This window comes from Delphinapterus leucas, chromosome 8 (assembly GCF_059928025.1).
Source record: "Delphinapterus leucas isolate spDelLeu-1000000601 "Yukka" chromosome 8, BTC_Dleu_Yukka2, whole genome shotgun sequence".
Taxonomy (NCBI): domain Eukaryota; kingdom Metazoa; phylum Chordata; class Mammalia; order Artiodactyla; family Monodontidae; genus Delphinapterus; species Delphinapterus leucas.
In genome coordinates this window covers 70,456,307-70,475,103 of record NC_143136.1, presented here as the reverse complement: position 1 = coordinate 70,475,103, position 18,797 = coordinate 70,456,307, and the positions used below count along the sequence as shown (strand labels likewise).

The 18,797-nt window shown below is 37.6% G+C and overlaps 2 protein-coding genes across 6 annotated transcripts in view; both read left to right on the top strand.

Annotated features, from left to right (window-relative positions):
* Nucleotides 1-6,444, top strand: part of TANK (TRAF family member associated NFKB activator) — a 150,371-nt gene extending 143,927 nt beyond the window's left edge. The window contains exon 12 of the transcript XR_016394148.1: nt 5,897-6,444. The gene's annotated coding sequence lies outside the window, so the exon portion shown is untranslated. The remainder of the gene's footprint in view (nt 1-5,896) is intronic.
* Nucleotides 6,247-18,797, top strand: part of PSMD14 (proteasome 26S subunit, non-ATPase 14) — a 92,355-nt gene continuing 79,804 nt past the window's right edge. For 4 of the 5 annotated variants that reach the window (XM_089916770.1, XM_089916773.1, XM_089916771.1 and 1 more), the window contains exons 1-3: nt 6,337-6,438; nt 12,736-12,864; nt 15,139-15,190. In XM_089916770.1, coding sequence (XP_089772896.1) covers nt 15,143-15,190 — 48 coding nt within the window. In that variant the 5' untranslated portion in view covers nt 6,337-6,438; nt 12,736-12,864; nt 15,139-15,142. Of the gene's footprint in view, nt 6,439-12,735; nt 12,865-15,138; nt 15,191-18,797 lie in introns of all 5 variants that reach the window. The other variant, XM_022569862.3, reaches the window with a different exon arrangement.

Here is an 18,797-nt window from a genome sequence, read left to right as displayed (position 1 = left end):
TTCCCATGTTAGGGACGTTTTCGACTATAATCTCTTCAAATATTTTCTCGGGTCCTTTCCTCTCTCTCTTCTCCTTCTGGGACCCCTATAATGCTAATGTTGTTGAATTTAATGTTTTCCCAGAGGTCTCTTAGACTGTCTTCATTTCTTTTTATTCTTTTTTCTTAATTTTGTTCAGCAGCAGTGAATTCCACCATTCTGTCTTCCAGGTCACTTTTCTGTTCTTTTGCCTCAGTTTTTCTGCTATTGATTCCTTCTAGTGTATTTTTTATTTCAGTTTTTGTATTGTTAATCTCTGTTTGTTTGTTTTTTAATTCTTCTAGGTGTTTGTTCTTTAATTATTCTAGGTCTTTGTTAAACACTTCTTGCATCTTCTCAATCTTTTCCTCCATTCTTTTTCCAAGGTCCTAGATTATCTTCACTATCATTATTCTGAATTCTTTTTCTGGAAGGTTGTCTATGTCCATTTCGTTTAGTTTTTTTTCTGGGGTTTTATCATGTTCCTTCATCTGGTACATAGTCCTCTGCCTTTTCATTTTGTCTGTCTTTCAGTGAATGTGGTTTCCCTACCACATCCTGCAGGATTGTAGTTCTTGCTTCTGCTGTCTGCCTTCTGGTGGATGAGGCTATCTAAGAGGCTTGTGCAAGCTTCCTGATGGGAGGGAGTGGTGGTGGGTAGAGCTGGGTGTTGCTCTGGTGAACAGAGCTCAGTAAAACTTTAATCCACTTGTCTGCTGATTGGTGGGGCTGGATTCCCTCCCTGTTGATTGTTTGGCCTGAGGTGGCCCAGGACTGGAGCCTACCTGGCTGTCTGGTGGGGCGAATGGCAGACTCCGGGAGGGCTCACACCAAGGAGTACTTCCCAGAACTTCCGCTGCCAGTGTCCCCGTCCCCACGGTGGGACCCAGCCACCCCCCACCTCTGCAGGAGACCCTCCAACACCAGCAGGTAGGTCTGGTTCAGTCTCTTATCGGGTCACTGCTCCTTTCCCTGGGTGCTGATGCACACAGTACTTTGTGTGTGCCCTCCAAGAGTGGAGTCTCTGTTTCCTCCAGTCCTATTGAAGTCCTGCCATCAAATCCTGCTAGCCTTCAAAGTCTGATTCTCTGGGAATTTCTCCTCCCGTTGCCGGACCCCCAGGTTGGGAAGCCTGATGTGGGGCTCAGAACCTTCATTCCAGTGGGTGGATTTCTGTGGTACAAGTGTTCTCCAGTTTGTGAGTCACCCACCCAGCAGTCATGGGATTTAATTTTATTGTGATTGTGCCCCTCCTGCTGTCTCATTGCAGCTTCTCCTTTGTCTTTGGATGTGGGGTATCTTTTTGGTGAGTTCCAGTGTCTTCCTGTCAATGATTGTTCAGCAGTTAGTTGTGATTCTGGTGGTCTTGCAAGAGGGAGTGAGCGCATGTCCTTCTACTCCACCATCTTGAACCAATGTCCCTGGTAATTGTATTTTTAACTTTATTATTTAAAAATGCCAGAACAATTTTCAAAGTGGTCATACCATTTTAGTTACTGTTTGCATGGTATATATATTTTTCATCCTTATAGTTTCAAAATATTTGTGTCTTTAAATCTAAAATGTGTCTCTTGTAGATTGCATATAGTTGGGTTTTTTTTTAACCCATTCTGTGAATCTCTGGCTTTTTTTTTTTTTTTTTTTTTTTGCGGTACGTGGGCCTCTCACTGCTGTGGCCTCTCCCGTTGTGGAGCACAGGCTCCAGACGCGCGGGCTCAGTGGCCATGACTCACGGGCCCAGCCACTCCGTGGCATGTGGGATCTTCCCGGACCGGGGCACGAACCCATGTCCCCTGCATCAGCAGGCAGACTCTCAACCACTGCACCACCAGGGAAGCCCAATCTCTGCCTTTTAATTGGAATATTTAATTCATTTACATTTATTTATTTATTTATTTATTTGCCACACTGCTTGACTTGTGTGATTTTAGTTTCCCTACCAGGGATTGAACCTGGGCCCTTGGCAGTGACGGCACACGGGGTCCTAACCACTGGACTGCCAGGGAATTCCCTAATCCATTTACATTTAATGTAATTACTGATAAGGTAGTATTTAAACCTGCCATTTTGCTATTTGCTTTCTAAATGTCATATGTTTTTCTGTTCTTCTATTTCTCTATTACTGCTGCCTTTTGTGTTAAATATCTATTACTTTTCTAGTGTACCATTTTAAATACCTTGTTATTTCTTTTATTATATATTTTTTGATTACTTTCTTAGTGGTTGCTCTGGGGATTACAATTACCAATGTAGAACAACATAGCTTGGATTAATACTAATTTAATTTCAATAGTATACAAAACTTTGCTACTATATAGCTTCATTCCCTCCCCCACCTTTGTGCTACAGTTGTGATACAAATTAGATCTGTATACATAATATGTCTAGCAACACAGACTTATAATTATTGCTTTATACAGCTGTATTTTAAGTCAAATAGGAGAAAAAAGGATTATGAACAAAAAATATATTTATACTGTCTTTTATAATTACTTATATAGTTACCTTTACAAGTTTCCTTTATTCCTTCATGTGGATTTGAGTTATTGTCTAGTTTCTTTTCATTTCAGCCTGAAGGACTCCCTTTAGAATTTCTTGTATGGCAAGTTTCCCAGTGACAAATTCTCTTTATTTTTGTTTATGCATATATTTTGGAAGGTACTAATTTCTCCTTCATTTTTGAAGGACAGCTTTCTTAGGTATAGAATTCTTGGTTGACAGTGTTTTTCTTTCAGCATTTTGCCTATGTCATCTTACTGCTTTCTGCTTCCATAGCTTTGGTTGTGAATCTTATTTAGGATTATGTGATGAGTAGCTTCTCTCTTGACACTTTTTTTTTTTTTTTTTTGTGGTATGTGAGCCTCTCACTGTTGTGGCCTCTCCCGTTGCGGAGCACAGGCTCCGGATGCGCAGGCTCAACGGCCATGGCTCACGGGCCCAGCCGCTCCACGGCATGTGGGATCTTCCCGGACCGGGACACGAACCCGCGTCCCCTGCATCGGCAGGCGGACTCTCAACCACTGCGGCACCAGGGAAGCCCTCTTGACACTTTTAAGATTCTCTTCTTGACTTTGGCTTTCAACAGGTTAATTATAATGTGTCCAGGTGTGTATTTCTTTGAGTTTTTCCCACTTGGAATTTATTAAGCTTCTTAGATGTGTGGATTAATGTTTTTCATCAAATTTGGGAAGTTTTTGACCATTATTCCTTCAAATGTTATTCCTTTCCTTTTATATTTCTCCTCTCTAGAACTCCAGTTATACATGGTATGCTTGATTGTGTGTGACAGCCCTCTGGGGCTCTGTTCATGCATATTTATTCTTTTTCTTTTTTTCTGGTACCCAGACTGGATAATCTCAAGTGACATATATTCAAATTTGCTGGTTCTTTCTTCTGTTAGCTCAAGTCTGCTGTTGAGCCCTTTTTTTTTTTTTTTTTTTGAGAGTTATGTTTTATTTGGCAGGAATTTTTAAGCCTTCAAGCCCAGGAGGTAGCATCTCAAGTACCCCTGAGAGAACTGCTCTGAGGGGGCGAGGAGGGAGCTAGGATATATAGGAGTTAGGAGCTAGGATATATAGGAGCTAGGATATATAGGAACAAAGGGCAGGTAGTTCGAACATCAAAAGATTACTGTTAATTAAATAAAACCAGGTATCCCAAGTTAAGGAATTTAGCACTTTTCTATGTATGGGAAGATGCAGGAGTCTAGGTTCACTGAAATCATTCCTTTGATATGTACCTCAGTTATCTGGGGTCAGTATCCTGTGTTTTCATATCTTCAGTTTCCTCAAGGTGTTGAGCCCTTCTTATTTTTCACTTCAGTTATTATACTTTTCAACTCCAGAATTTTTGTTTCTTTTTTTTTCAAAACAATTTCGTTATTAATGTTACTTATTTGGTGAAACATTCTCATCATACTTTCCTTTAGTTCTTTAGACATGGTTTCCTTTAGCTTTGTGAACATATTTAAAATATCTTAAAGTCTTTATGTAATATGTGCTTCCTCAGAAATATTTTCTATTGATTGCTTTTTCTCCTGTGTACAGGCCATACATTCTTATTTCTTTGCATGTATCATCCTTTTAAACTTTTGTATTTTGAGAACTGGACATTTTGAATAATACAGTGTGGCCACTCTGGAAATCATATTCTACCCTCTCCCCAGGGTTTTTGCTGTTTTTGTTTGTTGTAGTTATTGTTGATTTAGTGAATTTTCTGAATTCATTCCTTAAAGTCTGTATTCCTTGTTGTGCATAACCACTGATGTCTTTGCTCAGTTAGCTTAGTGGTCATCTGATGACTGGATAGGGATTTCCTTAAATGTCTTCAACCAATACGTTTCCTAGTCTTTGTGGAGGGGCTTAGTATGTGTGTTGGGGCGTGACTTCAACAATCAGCCAGGGAGTACACAACTCTATTTTTGTATTCATTTCTTGCTTGTGTAGAGCCTCAAGGTTAGCCAGAGGTGAGAGCTTAGAGCCTTCTCAGGTCTTTCCTGAGCATTTACACAGCCCTAGGCATTCACACAATCCTAAGCATGCATATTACTTGGATTCCCTGAAATATGTCAGAGTTTTTCAAAGTCCTTATGGACATCACATTCCCCAGCTAAATACTTTAGTAAGGCTGGAGCAACGTGCTTCAAACAAAGATGAGAGGTTTTTTTTTTTTTTTGGTATGCGAGCCGCTCACTGTTGTGGCCTCTCCGGTTGCGGAGCACAGGCTCCGGACGCGTAGGCCCAGCGGCCATGGCTCACGGGCCCAGCCGCTCCGCGGCATGTGGGATCTTCCCGGACCGGGGCACGAACCCGCATCCCCTGCATCGGCAGGCGGACTCTCAACCACTGCGCCACCAGGGAAGCCCAAAGATGAGAGATTTTTGACCTCTGTATTGGATGAGGAGCCACTGGTGAAATTTTAAGCAAAGAAGGAGCACGACTGTATTTGTATAGCAGAAAGAACCTTTGCCAATGAAGCGGAGAATGCATTATGGGCAGACAGACTGGAGGCAGAGAGATCAAGGAGATTAATGCAGTATTTTAGGAAAAGAGTAATGAAGGCTTGAGTTAAGGTTGGAATAAGAGAAAGGAGAAAGAGGAGTGGTGGATTGGAAAAGCTATTTACAGATTAGACCCTTCGTGATTTCCAGGGTGTTTCATTGGGAGGCCAGTGCGAACAGGTAAATCAGAGGTAAGGTCTGTCTATTCTCAGATCTGATTAGGGAAACTAAATGGAGGATGGGGTCATCTACCAAAAAAAAAAAAAAAAAGGGAGGAGGCACAGGTTTGAGGGAAAACATAAAGACAGGGATCCAAATATAATTAACATTACCTGTGATTGAAATAATTTATGTATTTTTTAGATAAAGATCTTTGAGTGGGAAATTCTGTGTAATTGTGCCACTCAAACAGTTTTGGATTCAGATGCCACAATCCTTCCTTTCCCTCCATCCAGTAGATTCATCACCATTCTTGATTTAGGAATGCTTTAAAGATGCTAGTCATTTGGAACATATCTGACAAAGTGAGAGGGACTTGGTAAACGTGCTGCCCTAAACAGAAATGTGATATAAACTTGTCAATAGTTATTTCTTGGGCGGTTTTGCTCTCTGAAAACCTAGCAGAGCAGATAATGGGTGAAACGTTATTGGTGATGATAATTACCTGGAGAAACGTGAGTATATGATTTCTTAAACCTTGTAAATTAAATTGGGCTTAAAATAGATGGTTTTACCACTAGGCAAATGTTTGTTTTCCTTGAAATTCAACCTTTGCAAATTGGTAAAGACAAGAAGGTGGGTAGACTGCACTATGGAAAAGAACATCCGACCGATTTCCACTCTTTTCACACCTCTCCCTTTTTTTATTTTGCTTCTCAGATGACCAAGTTAATCTTAGTCCAAGTGAACCTTTTAGTTTTGAAGTAGGGCCGCGGTGAACACCAAAACGAAGAAAGGGGTTCCGCTCTTCGCATTCCTGCAGTTTCATCTCGGCGCCAGCCGGGCGCGCAGAACTGGGGAGGGAGAGGTGCGGGCAGAGAAGGGAGGATGTCGGAGAGGCGGGAGCGGCCCTAGCGCTAACTTCCGCCCCACCCTCCAAGCCGGGACGCCTGAAGCAGGCGGCCCGCGTTGTCTGTCCCGGGCGCTCCTCCTGGGACGCCCGCTCGACTCCCGAGTCGTCTTCAATTGGCCGTCGGGGAAACGGAAGCCGAAGCGGCGCAGTGAACCCGGAAGTGCTTCGCGGCGGAGGCCTGGGCGACTCTTTTGAATGGAATCGGGCTGATTCATCGCAGGTTCGCGGAGCCAGAGCTCGGCCGAGTCGGAGCTTGCTGGTGTCGCTGTCGCTCTCGCCGCCGCCGCTGCGTCACCGCTGCTGGAAGACAAGGGTCCAGACCGCGGCCTCCTGCTCCGCCCGCCTTCAGGTAAGACGGAGAACGCAGGCCCCAGAGGTCCGCGGAGGCAGCCGCGGTAGGCCGCTGCCAGCGCCTTGCTTTCCTGAGTCACGTTGCTCAGCCTAGTTTCCACTGGGGTCCCGGGCGGTGAGGGTGGAGTCCAGGTCTATTCGTCCTACACGCTGTCTCCCCGGGTCTCTGACTAAGTTAGGTCTGGATGTGGTCTCCTTCCTCCAAGCGTTTCTGCTCCGCTGAATTCACCACATCTTGGGAGCCTCTCCTCTCTCTTCAGAAGGACCCTTAGTTTTGGCTTCTGTTTGTCTGTGTTCTGTTGAAACTTACCCCTGTGTTGAAAAACTTCCCGCCAGACAGGAAACAAGGGCGAGAGAATAAAATTAACTTTCCCGTTGAATGTATGTTTGCTTTATCACTTGTGTTAACCTTAGGCGTTGACCCCTTTTCTCATAGTGTTAGGTTTTCAACTGCCTTCAAAAACAAACAAAACCCCAGAGGTGCATTGTGTTTTAACCTTGAAACTCTTTAAAACAAAGTATGGTTATTCCTGCTCTGCCTTTTAACTTAACTTTCAGTTCGTCCCACTTGAGTAGTTGTTGATGAATTGATTACATTTCCTGTTTTCAGTAAAGTAGAAATCTGCTACTGTGTGTTACGTCTTGGAACTTAATTTTTCTGGGGGCACTACTTTGTGTCAGGCAAAGAAGAAAAATGTAAATTTCTCGAAAGAGTTTGAATATAAACCTAGTGACCTAAGGAAAAATTCTTGAAATTAAAATGGTATCCAAAAGTTGGGAAAGGCAAGGAAGAGGCTTTAAAAATTAGCAAGAAATGTACTTCTAGAGTGAAAATCATTTTTTTCATTGCTCACAAAAGTATTTAGTGCTGCTGACTTAATGTTTGTGAATAAGCAAGATGATAGCCACTGATAATGTTGAAATAAGAAAGAACTGAATACAGTTATAGTGGAGATGATTAATATAATGGTGGCCTTCTAGTCTTGTCCTATAAAGCTGGCAACTGGCTCATTTGAAGTTTAAATTATGTTTCTTTTAAACATATACATTTAAATGGGTTATTGTGCATTGGAAGAGATTAAGATACATGGTGGCTCAGAATTAACTACAAGATGTGTTTAGTGAAGTGGTATTTAGTGAGAAGCCTGAATATTGTCTTGAATTCGTCTCAGGACAGAATTGCATCTGGCCAACAGAAGAAAGTTTTGAAGTCATGATCTTTCAATGAAGCCTCACCTGTTGAGTTTGGGAGATTTTTTTTTCCCCCCAAGGGTCTTGATAAATATTATATTGCTGTTCTAATTGAAAAGCTGGATTTTTAACCTGTTTGACATGGGTTTATTCTATTTTTATACTTGTCTGTAACCCTTGTGTTTAATATCTAATTTCAGAACCCATGTTTGAAAATCAATAACAAGGAGCAATTGTGCTTCTATTTAATTGTTTTAAATTTTATAGCAATGTTTGTTTCATAAGTCATTGTCTACCTGTGAAAGCCTTACCTGAATACTTGTGATTTAGTACTCATGAACTTGTCATATACCCAGTTTGTTGCACTCATTTGACACTCATTCTGTTTTATGATATTTTGGTGTCCCCATCTGTAAAGTGAGAATTGGATGAAATAATCTTTCCAGGCTCTAAGATAAATAACAATAACAACAGTTACTGAGTACCTATGAATGTTTCAGGCACTATATTAGGTGCTTTGCATTTTTTTCTTACAACAGACTTGCAAGGAAGATATTATTCTCATTTTATAGATGAAGTCTAGAGGCTAAGAGAAGGTAACTTGTTCACATCATATAGAGGGTAGGTGATGAAGCCAGGATTCAAATCTAGGTCTGATTGCCTCCAGATCCTTTCTGGCTCAATACTACTATTCTTTCACTTTATGTTTTTTCTATGGGATTATATCATGCCTCCCCAGGTAGATTGTAAATTCTTTCAGTGAAAGTCACTAAATTCCTTAGTGGCTCTATTTCCGTATCACCTTATAATCAAGATAGTATTTAATAAATATTTTGCTTCAGTGCTGTAATTAAGAGATAGCACAAGAAGATATTCATGATAATTCCATCCTCACTGTTCTAAACAGGGGGAATCTTACTTTCAAAACCTTATTTGTATAATTAAGTTTAACGTTGACTCTTTCTATTTTTTCCGCTGAAGAAAGCCCTTAAAAAAGTGAGAGAAAGAAGTTCCTAATTACTTTCCACAAATCAGACAGTAGAGGAATTAGAAATACAGTGAGATCACAAATATGGAGTAGTTAAAGGATTTAGCATCAATCTGAGAAGTAATAGTATATAACTGCAGCATGGGTTGAGGAGTAAAAAATGAAAAATGAGCTAGGAAACGGTAGAAAAACCTGAACAGATAAGGGCTTCATGATTTTGTTAGCTCAGTTGTGAGATGAAGAAGTGGAAAATCATCAGGCTTTTGAAAGTACTGATACTTATTTTGCCCTTTTTTTTACCAATTAGGATTCTAAACATTATGTATGACATATTAGGCATAAACACTTTATTCATATTATCTCATAATGTTTTAGTTAATCATATCATGAATAAGCTGTTGAGTCCTCTGCTTTTTGATAGGTGTAAAAACTTGGTTTAGATCCATAGACGTTTTGCGTTGCTTTTATTTCTAAGCACTGGAAGTATTTTTTTATGTTCTAGTGTAACACTTTTAATTTTTATGAACCCCTTTGCGAAGTTCTGCAAAATGCAAGTCCCTCTTCTCCAGTGTGATTCATTTAGTACTGTGAAATATGCCATGTTTTGAAATTCACTAAATGGCAAACTATGGGAAGAAGAACCCATGCTGGATGAACTGTAGCTATGCTCAGGATGGTGGTGCTGATGACAGCAGCTAGCATTCATTGTTTACTTGCTATGTGCCAAGCATTGTGTTAAATGTTGTTTATGTTCATTATCTTATTTAATTATCTAAACACTTCTATGAGGTGGATACTATCATTATCCCTATTTTGCAGATGAGGAAACTGAGCCTGAGAGAGGAAACTGACCCAAGGATACAGAGCTAAAACGTGTTAGAGCCAGTATTTGAATCCTGGCACTTAGATTGCAGACTCATAGCTCTTAACCTCATATAGCAAGAAAAACAGTCATCACCATTTACCATCTGGGTCCAGTAGACCTTTTAAAATTTCTTACACCTTTAAGTCATTTGAAGGTGTATGTACCTGAAATGGACAACATTGTTGGAATGTAATTAACTGCTTGTCATCCATCATGCATGAACCTGGAACATACCCATCTTATAAAGATCAGTTCCACATTTTAAATATGTCTCTAATAGGCCCCAGCTTATCTTTTCTTTTGGTTCTACTTGCACTCGCAATACTTTGTATGTGTGTATGTGTGTTAAAATATGCCTATCATAAAATTTACCATTTTTAACCATTTTTAGGCATACAGTTCAGTGGCATTAAGTTCATTCACATTGTTGTGCAATCATCACTACCATCCATCTCCAGACCTTTTTCATCTTCCCTGATGCAGTACTTTTTAAAACAAGCTTATAATTTTGTTGAAGTGGAGATGTCCATCATCTTTGCTTATAAAACATTTTTATTTTTAGATTTATAAACACCAATTAGAGTTAATCCAATGATTTTTTTAAATTTCTACATTCTTTTTACTCACCTTTGTGTACACTTCAGCATTTGTCCACTTATCAACTGTATCAACATCATAAAAGATAACAGAATATGTCATCTCTTTATCAAAACAGGTTCTTGTTGTAAAATAGTGTATAATGAAGTCCTTGTTGAATACTAACTGGATGAGAATGTCATATTTCCTTTCTGGTCTTAGAAATATATTGTTCAACTCATTGATCCTTTAAAAAGTAATTTTTCGAGGTAAAATTCACATAACACAAAATTAACCATTTTAAAGTGAACAGTTCAGTACCATTTAGTACATTCATGTTGTGCAACTACCCCCTCTATGTAGTTCCAAAACATTTTCCATTCTTCTAAAGTAAAATCCCTTACCCATTAAGCAGTTTCTCCATTTTATTCCCTCCCTCAGCCCCTGGCAATCACCAACCTGCATTTTGTCTCTATGGATTTATATATTTTGGATATTTCATGTAAATGGAATCATGCACTATGTGACCTTGTGTGCATGGCTTCTTTCACATAGCATAATGTTTTGACGTTCATCCATGTTGTAACAGTTATCAGTATTTCATTCCTTTTTATAGTTGAATAATATTCCATATGTTCCATTGTATGTATATATAGAATTTGTTTATCCTTACCCCCTTTGATGGACATTTGGGCTGTTGTGAATAGTTATGCTATAAATATGCATGTACATGTTCTTGTTTTGAATACCTGTTTCAGTTCTTTTGGCTATATACCTAGGAGTAGAATTTCTGGGTCATGTGGTAATTCTGTGTTGAGCTTTTTGAAGAGCTCTCAAACTGTTTCCAACAGTCATTAATTTTTAAGTTTGAGAAAATTGATATAGGATATTGTCAGTGGTCTGAGATTTTGTTTATATTAGTGGTTCTGAACTGGGATGATTTTGCCCTTCTAGGGGACATTTGGCAATGTCTGGAGACATTTTTTTTAAATTGAAGTATAGTTGATTTACAATATTGTGTTAGTTTCAGGTGTACAGCAAAGTGATTCAGTTATATAAGTATATTTTTTCAGATTATTTTCCATTATAGGTTATTACAAGGTATTGACTATTGTTCTCTGTGTTATACAGCAAATCCTTATTGCTTATCTATTTTATGTATAGTAGTTTATACTGTTAATCCCATACTCCTAATTTATCCCTCCCCCACCCCCTTTCCCTTTTGGTAACCGTGTTTGTTTTCTATGTGAGTCTGTTTCTGTTTTGTACATAGATTTATTTGTATTATTTTTTAGATTCCACATATAAGTGGTATTATATAATTTTTATCTTTCTCTGTCTGACTTCATTTAGTATGATAATCTCTGGGTCCATCTATGTTGCTGCAAATGGCAATGTTTCATTCTTTTTTATAGCTGAGTAATATTCCATTGTGTATATGTACCACATGTTCTTGAACCAGTCGTCTGTTGATGGACACTTGGGTTGCTTCCATGTCTTGGCTATTGTAAATAGTGCTGCTGTGAACATTGTGGTACATGTATCTTTTCTAATTAAGCGTTTTCATCTTTTCCGGATATATGCCCAGGAGCGGGATTGCTGGATCATATGGTAGCTTTATTTTTAGTTTTTTAAGAAACCTCGATATTGTTTTCCATAACAGCTGTACCAGTTTACATTCCCACCAACAGGGTAGGAGGGTTCCCTCTTCGGAGACAGTTTTGATTATCACAGCTGGTGGCATCCAGTGCGTAGAGGCCAGGGATGCTGCTAAACATCCTATAATGCCCAAGATAACCCCCTACAATAAGAAATTATTTGGTTCTGAATGTCAGTAGTGCTTATGTCAATTTTGTTATCATTAGAGTGCTATTACTTGTTTCTTTACATTCACCTTGTGATTCTCTAATAATTGTGAAACTTTTTTTCTCTGTCTGTTTTCTCTTTGCCATTATGGGAGGAAAATGAAGAATTCTGAATTCTCAACTGTGTTCAATGAAAGCTAAAAAAAAGACTACAAAGATGATGTCTCCAGTCTTTTATATCTTTTTGAAAGATGAAGCAGTGCTTTGGGCAGCACAATAAAAACTGAAGGATGATGCAATGGCTGTAATGTATTTCACTATTGCATCATTTGGGATGATTGTTACTGTTCTTCCATTTTCTTATTATTCTAGTCTTTTTTGGCATAGTTGGGAATAACTGATTAAGACATGACAAAGTAATTCCTAGGATAATGAAATAACAAACCTTAAAGATATAGGAAAATTAACCACTTAGATTCCATAATATGTTATAGATTTCTAATAATGTACAATGAACCTATATGGTAATTACTCAATAGAATGAATTTTGTTCTATTTAAAAAATGAATAAATCTTCTTTGTTCTTTAAAACACCTTTAGAAAGACTGAAAGTCATGAAATGTCAATCTACATATAATTAGAACAGCTCAAAAAAGAAACTTTAGAAACAAAATTTGGATACGGGGCAATCACTATGCTCTGTAGCTCCCTTGGATGGTATTTCATTCTGTACTCTCAGGAAATGGTAATTAAAAATCAATTTTGATTTCTATTTTGTTTTTAGGAATTTTGCTTCTTTTAAAGCTCTTGGTATATTTCCCTCCTTAGTTCTCAAAATAATTACATCTTATTTTATTTACTTTTTTTTAGGAGAGAAAAAAAATAAAAACTTGGGAAAAACTATACCTGCCAGTATTAGCAAGAGCTTGAGTTAAGAAGAAATTTGTCAAACTCAACAAACTGAAGCTTAACACCACAAGAGTTGTAGTTACTGACCAGGTGAGCGTTAAGAATATATTTTACTTTTATCTATCCTTACAGGATATGTCATAAAGATGTTATGAAAATGTATCAGTTTTAGCACACATGAAAAGCCCAGATTGAGGGGCTCATGAAAGTCATTTAGATAACTAGCAGTTTTGTCCTTGTCTGCTTTCTAGAAACTTTTTTTAAAGTAGTATGACTTAGAACATTTATCGATGTATTTCATTCCAGATGTTAGTATTTTTATTAAACCTTATTATCTTAAAATATTTAGTTTGTTAAATTTTTTCCTGTTTGCTGAGACATCTAATTTTGTTAAAAACACAAATTTGACCTGCCAGATTTTCTTTCCCTCTGCTCCTCACATTGCTCATGTATATTCACAGCATCTGGAGTCTGTAAAGTCATCAGAAACAACACAGGGGGAATAGATAAACTGAACACAGCTGGGAATTGACTTTGGCCTGGAATATATAGAATGTCTAAAGTTTTTTTTTTCCCATTTGTTCTTTACGTTTGTAAGCTTGAACTAGGCCAAAATAATTTTTTTGAAGGGGGTAATATATTGTAGAGGAATAAACGTATTTTATATTTTAAAATACACAGGGTTTTGTTTTGTTTTCAGTCTACAGCCTTTAAAAAGTGATATGTATCGAATGCCATATTTGAGTTGAGGAATTTTAATGAGAATTTGATGGAGATTTTATTTGTAAATATTGCTATTAGGAGGGTGAGTTAAGGTTATAAAGTAGAAATTTTGTTTGGACTATCCAGTTTTCTTATATGCCTTTTCATTTTTTGAAATGAGTTTATCTGTTGTCAGTCTCACAAACTTGTGGAGTGAAACAAGCCAGACAACATATATTATTTTGTTTACATAAAATTCAAAAGCAACAGAAGTGATCTGTGCTGTTGGAAGTTGGAATTCTACCTTTGCAGGGTGGTAGAGACTAGGAAGGGGATACGAGAGGTTCTTAGGTGCTGACAGGGTTCTCCTTCTTCATCTTGGTGGTGGTTATGGTGGTGTGTTCACTTTGTACAGGTTCCATGGCTGTATCATTTGTGCACTTTTCTAAATATGGACTTGAATGAAGTTTGCTGTACCAACAGTGTTAAATATTCACAGGATTAAATTGTTTGCAGGATTCAACAAATATAATTAGGCAGTAATGTAATGATCATAAGTACCTTATTGAAAAGTTTGTATATCTGTTCTAACTAGTAAAACAACATGGACAAATGACTAAAGTAATCTGTTAGCATTTAATTTAGAATATAATTTGTGGTAATACCATTTTCTAAAGCATACACATAGGAAGAAGAGGAATTTTAAGGCATAGTAGCAATTTTTAAGTAGAAGAAAATGCTTCATTGTTTAGAGTATTTAGTTATACTAATATTAATTTTTATAATTTGATTATTCCTTTGTGTGTATTTGTGGCCATACTAGTACCCTTGTTGTTTTTTCCTTTGATTTCTTCTGTGAATTTTTCAAGCTTATAAGAATATCTTCTGTAGTTATTCCAGACATAAAAAACAAATCAGATTGATATTTCAAAGTTAATTCTCTTGGTACTGATTAACTCTAAAATTGTAATTGAGAACAGCAGCCAAATTTCCTTAGTGAAAAAGGTGTATATCTTTACAGTATCTGAAGTAATGCAAACTATCTGTGGATTCTAGAACACTCTCTTAATGCATTTAATGCAATATTACTTTATATTTCTTTTAGTATAATGAGTTCGTTTTTAAAAAGCCTTTGATGCTAATTCAGAGATCCATAATCTGCTCACAATGTCTTTCACATGTAGTTTTGATGATAACTGACAAGCTGTAAGTTAATTAGCACAGAACTTACTAATGAGGATGTTAAAATTTAATTTAAAAGTGAGGATTTTTATTTGTACACTCTGGACAAATTGAAGGAAATTCAATCATACATATGATAAGCATTTCAGGCACTTTTTCCTCATTCAGGTACTTTATTAGGTAACAATAAGAAAATATAATTAACTTAATGATAGCAAAGTTTTGAAAGTATGCTAAGATTGCTTGTCTTTAAAACTGGGGATAACCCAAAACCAAAGCAGTAAAATAAGGTCTGTTAATTAGCATGGAAGACAGCTTCTTGAATTAATATGTGGTGTTAATTAACAGGAAGTCTGATGTTGTGTTGTAATTACCACCAATATTTTTGACATACTGAGCGACTGAAGGTGAATTATGTAGATAGCAATTGAGTAAACACTTTTGTGCTTAGGAACGTTTTTCTTTGTTTCTGTTTTCTAGAAATATGGACAGACTGCTTAGACTTGGAGGAGGTATGCCTGGACTGGGCCAGGTTAGTATATAGACTCTACATGTTTCTTTGTGTGTAAACTATAAGCCTTTCACTAGTTATCCAAAGAGAAAAAAGTCAGTCCCAAGAAAATCGCCTCACAGATAACCTTATGGTAAGAAGCTTCCCTTACTGCTGGTTACTGTGTTCCAACCCTAAATAACTTGTGGAGAAAATGTTCTATTTTCTTAATTTAATTTTCTCCCAGGAATAAGAATTTTCTCTATTTGCTTTGATTTAAAGTTTTGGGATATGCGAGATTATCAAACTTGCCTATTGGTTAAAAAAAAAAAAGACTCAAAGTATCTTATTTCTGGGTTTACAATGTAGACTTTAAAAGTAACACATGAAAAAGTAAACATGGCATACTCTTGGCAAGATCCAGAAAACCCATAGAATGTTTGTATGTACAGTCTTAACACTGATAAATTCCTTCTAGTAATTATGATACATGGATGAATTAATAAGTAATACCTCTCTTTTCTTTAAATTTGGTATATATGGTTCCTTTTTACATTCTTATTAAACAAGTGAATTTTCAGTTGTTTTAATATTATCATCTGTCTTGTTCCATACTGTTGGGGCAAATGGCCTCCAGATAGATTTCTATCTCAGGATATTCTATCTGCTTTCAGCTAAAGAAGAAATTTCTGCCTCTTTTGAATTCTACACTGATTATCTTTCCAGTCCAACATTTACAAAAGAGATGACTATGTTAGACTTCAATGTATTTTATGTCCAAGTTTTGGGACTATTTTTATAACCCACCTTAAGAACCCTTTTAGTTGTCAGCTGTTTCCTATTTCCATATCACTGTCAATGACTTTGTCTTCCTTTATTCAAAGTAGTCTAATATTTTGACTATTAAGAAATAGTTTTGTTTGAGATTTCATGAAATTTTCAATGTTTTGTAGGTTCTTTTACAAGGGCCTATCATGGTTTATGACTAATAAACCTTTTCCTTTTAGAAAGTTGAAATCATGTGATCCTATATTGCATCCTTGCACAGACTTCAGTTATTTTTTGTTTGCTTTTGTTAGTTTTTTTTTTAAACAGTGAGGTTCATTTATTTATTTATTTATTGGCTGCGTTGGGTCTTCGTTGCTGCACGTGGGCTTTCCCTAGTTATGGTGAGCGAGGGCTAGTCTTCATTGCGGCACGTGGGCTTCTCATTGCGGTGGCTTCTCTTGTTGCAGAGCACGGGTTCTAGGTGTGTGGGCTTCAGTAGTTGTGCCATGTGAGCCCAGTAGTTGCGGTGCGCGGGCTCAGTAGTTTGGTGCGCAGGCTCGAGAGCGCAGGCTCAGTAGTTGTGGCGCACAGGCTTAGTTGCTCCGCGGCATGTGGGATCTTCCCTGACCAGGGATTGAACCCATGTCCCCTGCATTGGCAGGCAGATTCTTAACCACTGTGCCACCAGGGAAGCCCCTACTTTTGTTAGTTTTGAATATTTCTCATGTTCCTTTACTGTAAGCATGTTTCTTCATGATTCTTCATTTTTGTAAGATCTGTGTAATACATTCCCTTAAGAGGCCTAAGCCTCTCTGAACTTGACCCTTCTAAAGCTGCTTCCATACATTTACAAACATTCTAGGTAGCTTCTAGAATTTCCCTAATTCATTCTGAATTAGCAATAACAATGTGTAGGCATATAAAAGTGTCAGAAGTGAACTGAGGTGGTATGTAGATACTGTACATTTACCTGCAAATTACAGGTAAAGATGTTGCCTTAGTAGAATTCTTAAGGGGAGTTGTATCAAATTTAAATAACTTTTTCCTTAAGTAGTAGATGCAATAAATTATATATCCATGCCAGAAATCCATGCTGGGAAATTGTTGGACATGAAATAATGGGTTGACTGACCACCGATTGAGTTACATCATATCTCAGTGACCGCTGCAAACCTTTGCATTGAGTGGAAAACTAAGTGTTGGTTCAATAACCTGTCCTTGGTTTTGGATAATTTAATCAACACGTATCCCCCCTCAGTTTGTATTCTTATTTGAACTTAAAAATGTGGTGCTTGAGAATCTGATATTTCATGTGTTTCATCTTCCTGATTAGATGACAGACTCTCAAGAGAATGATTTATGGGGTTCTTATTTCTGTGTTACCTCCTTTATCAAATACTAGGTGTTCAATGATTACATTTTTTCTTAAAATTTAATTTACTCTTGTTCTAGACTAATATGACAAACGGATATGATGTTACTTCTAAAACATGAAATGTTAAGTGTATTATTTTTTAATAAACAGGAAAAAAGTTAAGTGTATTGTTTATTTTTAAATTTTTTTTGGCTGCGTCGCACGGCATGCGGGATCTTAGTTCCCCAACCAGGGATCGAACCTGCACTGCTGTGGTGGAAGTGGGGAGTCTTAACCACTGGACCACCAGGGAAGTCCCGAGTGTATTGTTTATTTTTAATAAAAAGTCAAAGACCTTTGGATTGATAATAGCTACTCTTTCCATTAGATAATGCGTAGCAGCCAATAAAAGTAGAAAGGATGGGCTTCCCTGGTGGCGCAGTGGTTGAGAGTCCGCCTGCTGATGCAGGGGATGCAGGTTCGTGCCCCGGTCCGGGAGGATCCCACATGCCGTGGAGCGGCTGGGCCCGTGAGCCATGGCCGCTGAGCCTGCGCGTCCGGAGCCTGTGCTCCGCAGTGGGAGAGGCCACAACAGTGAGAGGTCCGCGTACCGCAAAAAAAAAAAAAGTAGAAAGGAGATAGAAGTTGTTTTACCCCTCCAAAAATCAATGGGAAATGTTACTATCTTACCATATAATATAAAAGTCAGAATTTCCTCATAAATAGGGGCAGGTTACTTGCTGTTAACTTTGCAGATGGCTCTTTTAAAACATGGGAATAGTAGCAGAACAGGGTTTTCCATCCATTCTACTGACTCAACTTTCTTTGACTAGAAATGACCTTTCTCTTTTCCATGGCTAATGCTTTGACTTATTCTCTGATCCCATCCTCTCTTGAAACCTTGCTCATCTCCACTGACCCCTTCCTCTGCCTACAAAGATGTTTAAGTGTGCTGTATCCCAAAAACAACAAAACTTCACTGCATTCTGCCATTAAACCTTTTCTTCCATTTATTTCAAGAATTCCTGAAATAATAGCTTATACTCACATATTCTACCTCCTTAGCTCCATTGACTCTCATGAGATTATATTCTGGCCTCCTCCTTCATTACCGTACTGGAATTGTTCAAATTGCCAAGTCTATTGGCTTACTTTTAGTTCTTTTTTCACGAGACTTTAATATATCACACTGTTCACAATGTCTTTTTTAAGAATTTTTCTTCCATTAGCTTTATCATGGTACTTTTCCCTAGTTCTTCATTATGGTATGCATACCTATAAAACAACTTAAAGTTTTTCTTAAATATTACATTTTTAAATGTTAATATGTGAACAGTAGCAGGCTAAAATCATTAAATCTGTCTACAATCCCCTACTTCAATATAACTTAGTGAAGCAGAAACAGATGTTTTATTAGAACTATTAAAATTTGTAAACAAATAGCTTTTATTTCAAATGTGTGTTTTTATTTACTTTGCTAAAGTGCTTATGAACTTGAAATTACTGAAAGATGTGAGATGATTGTAT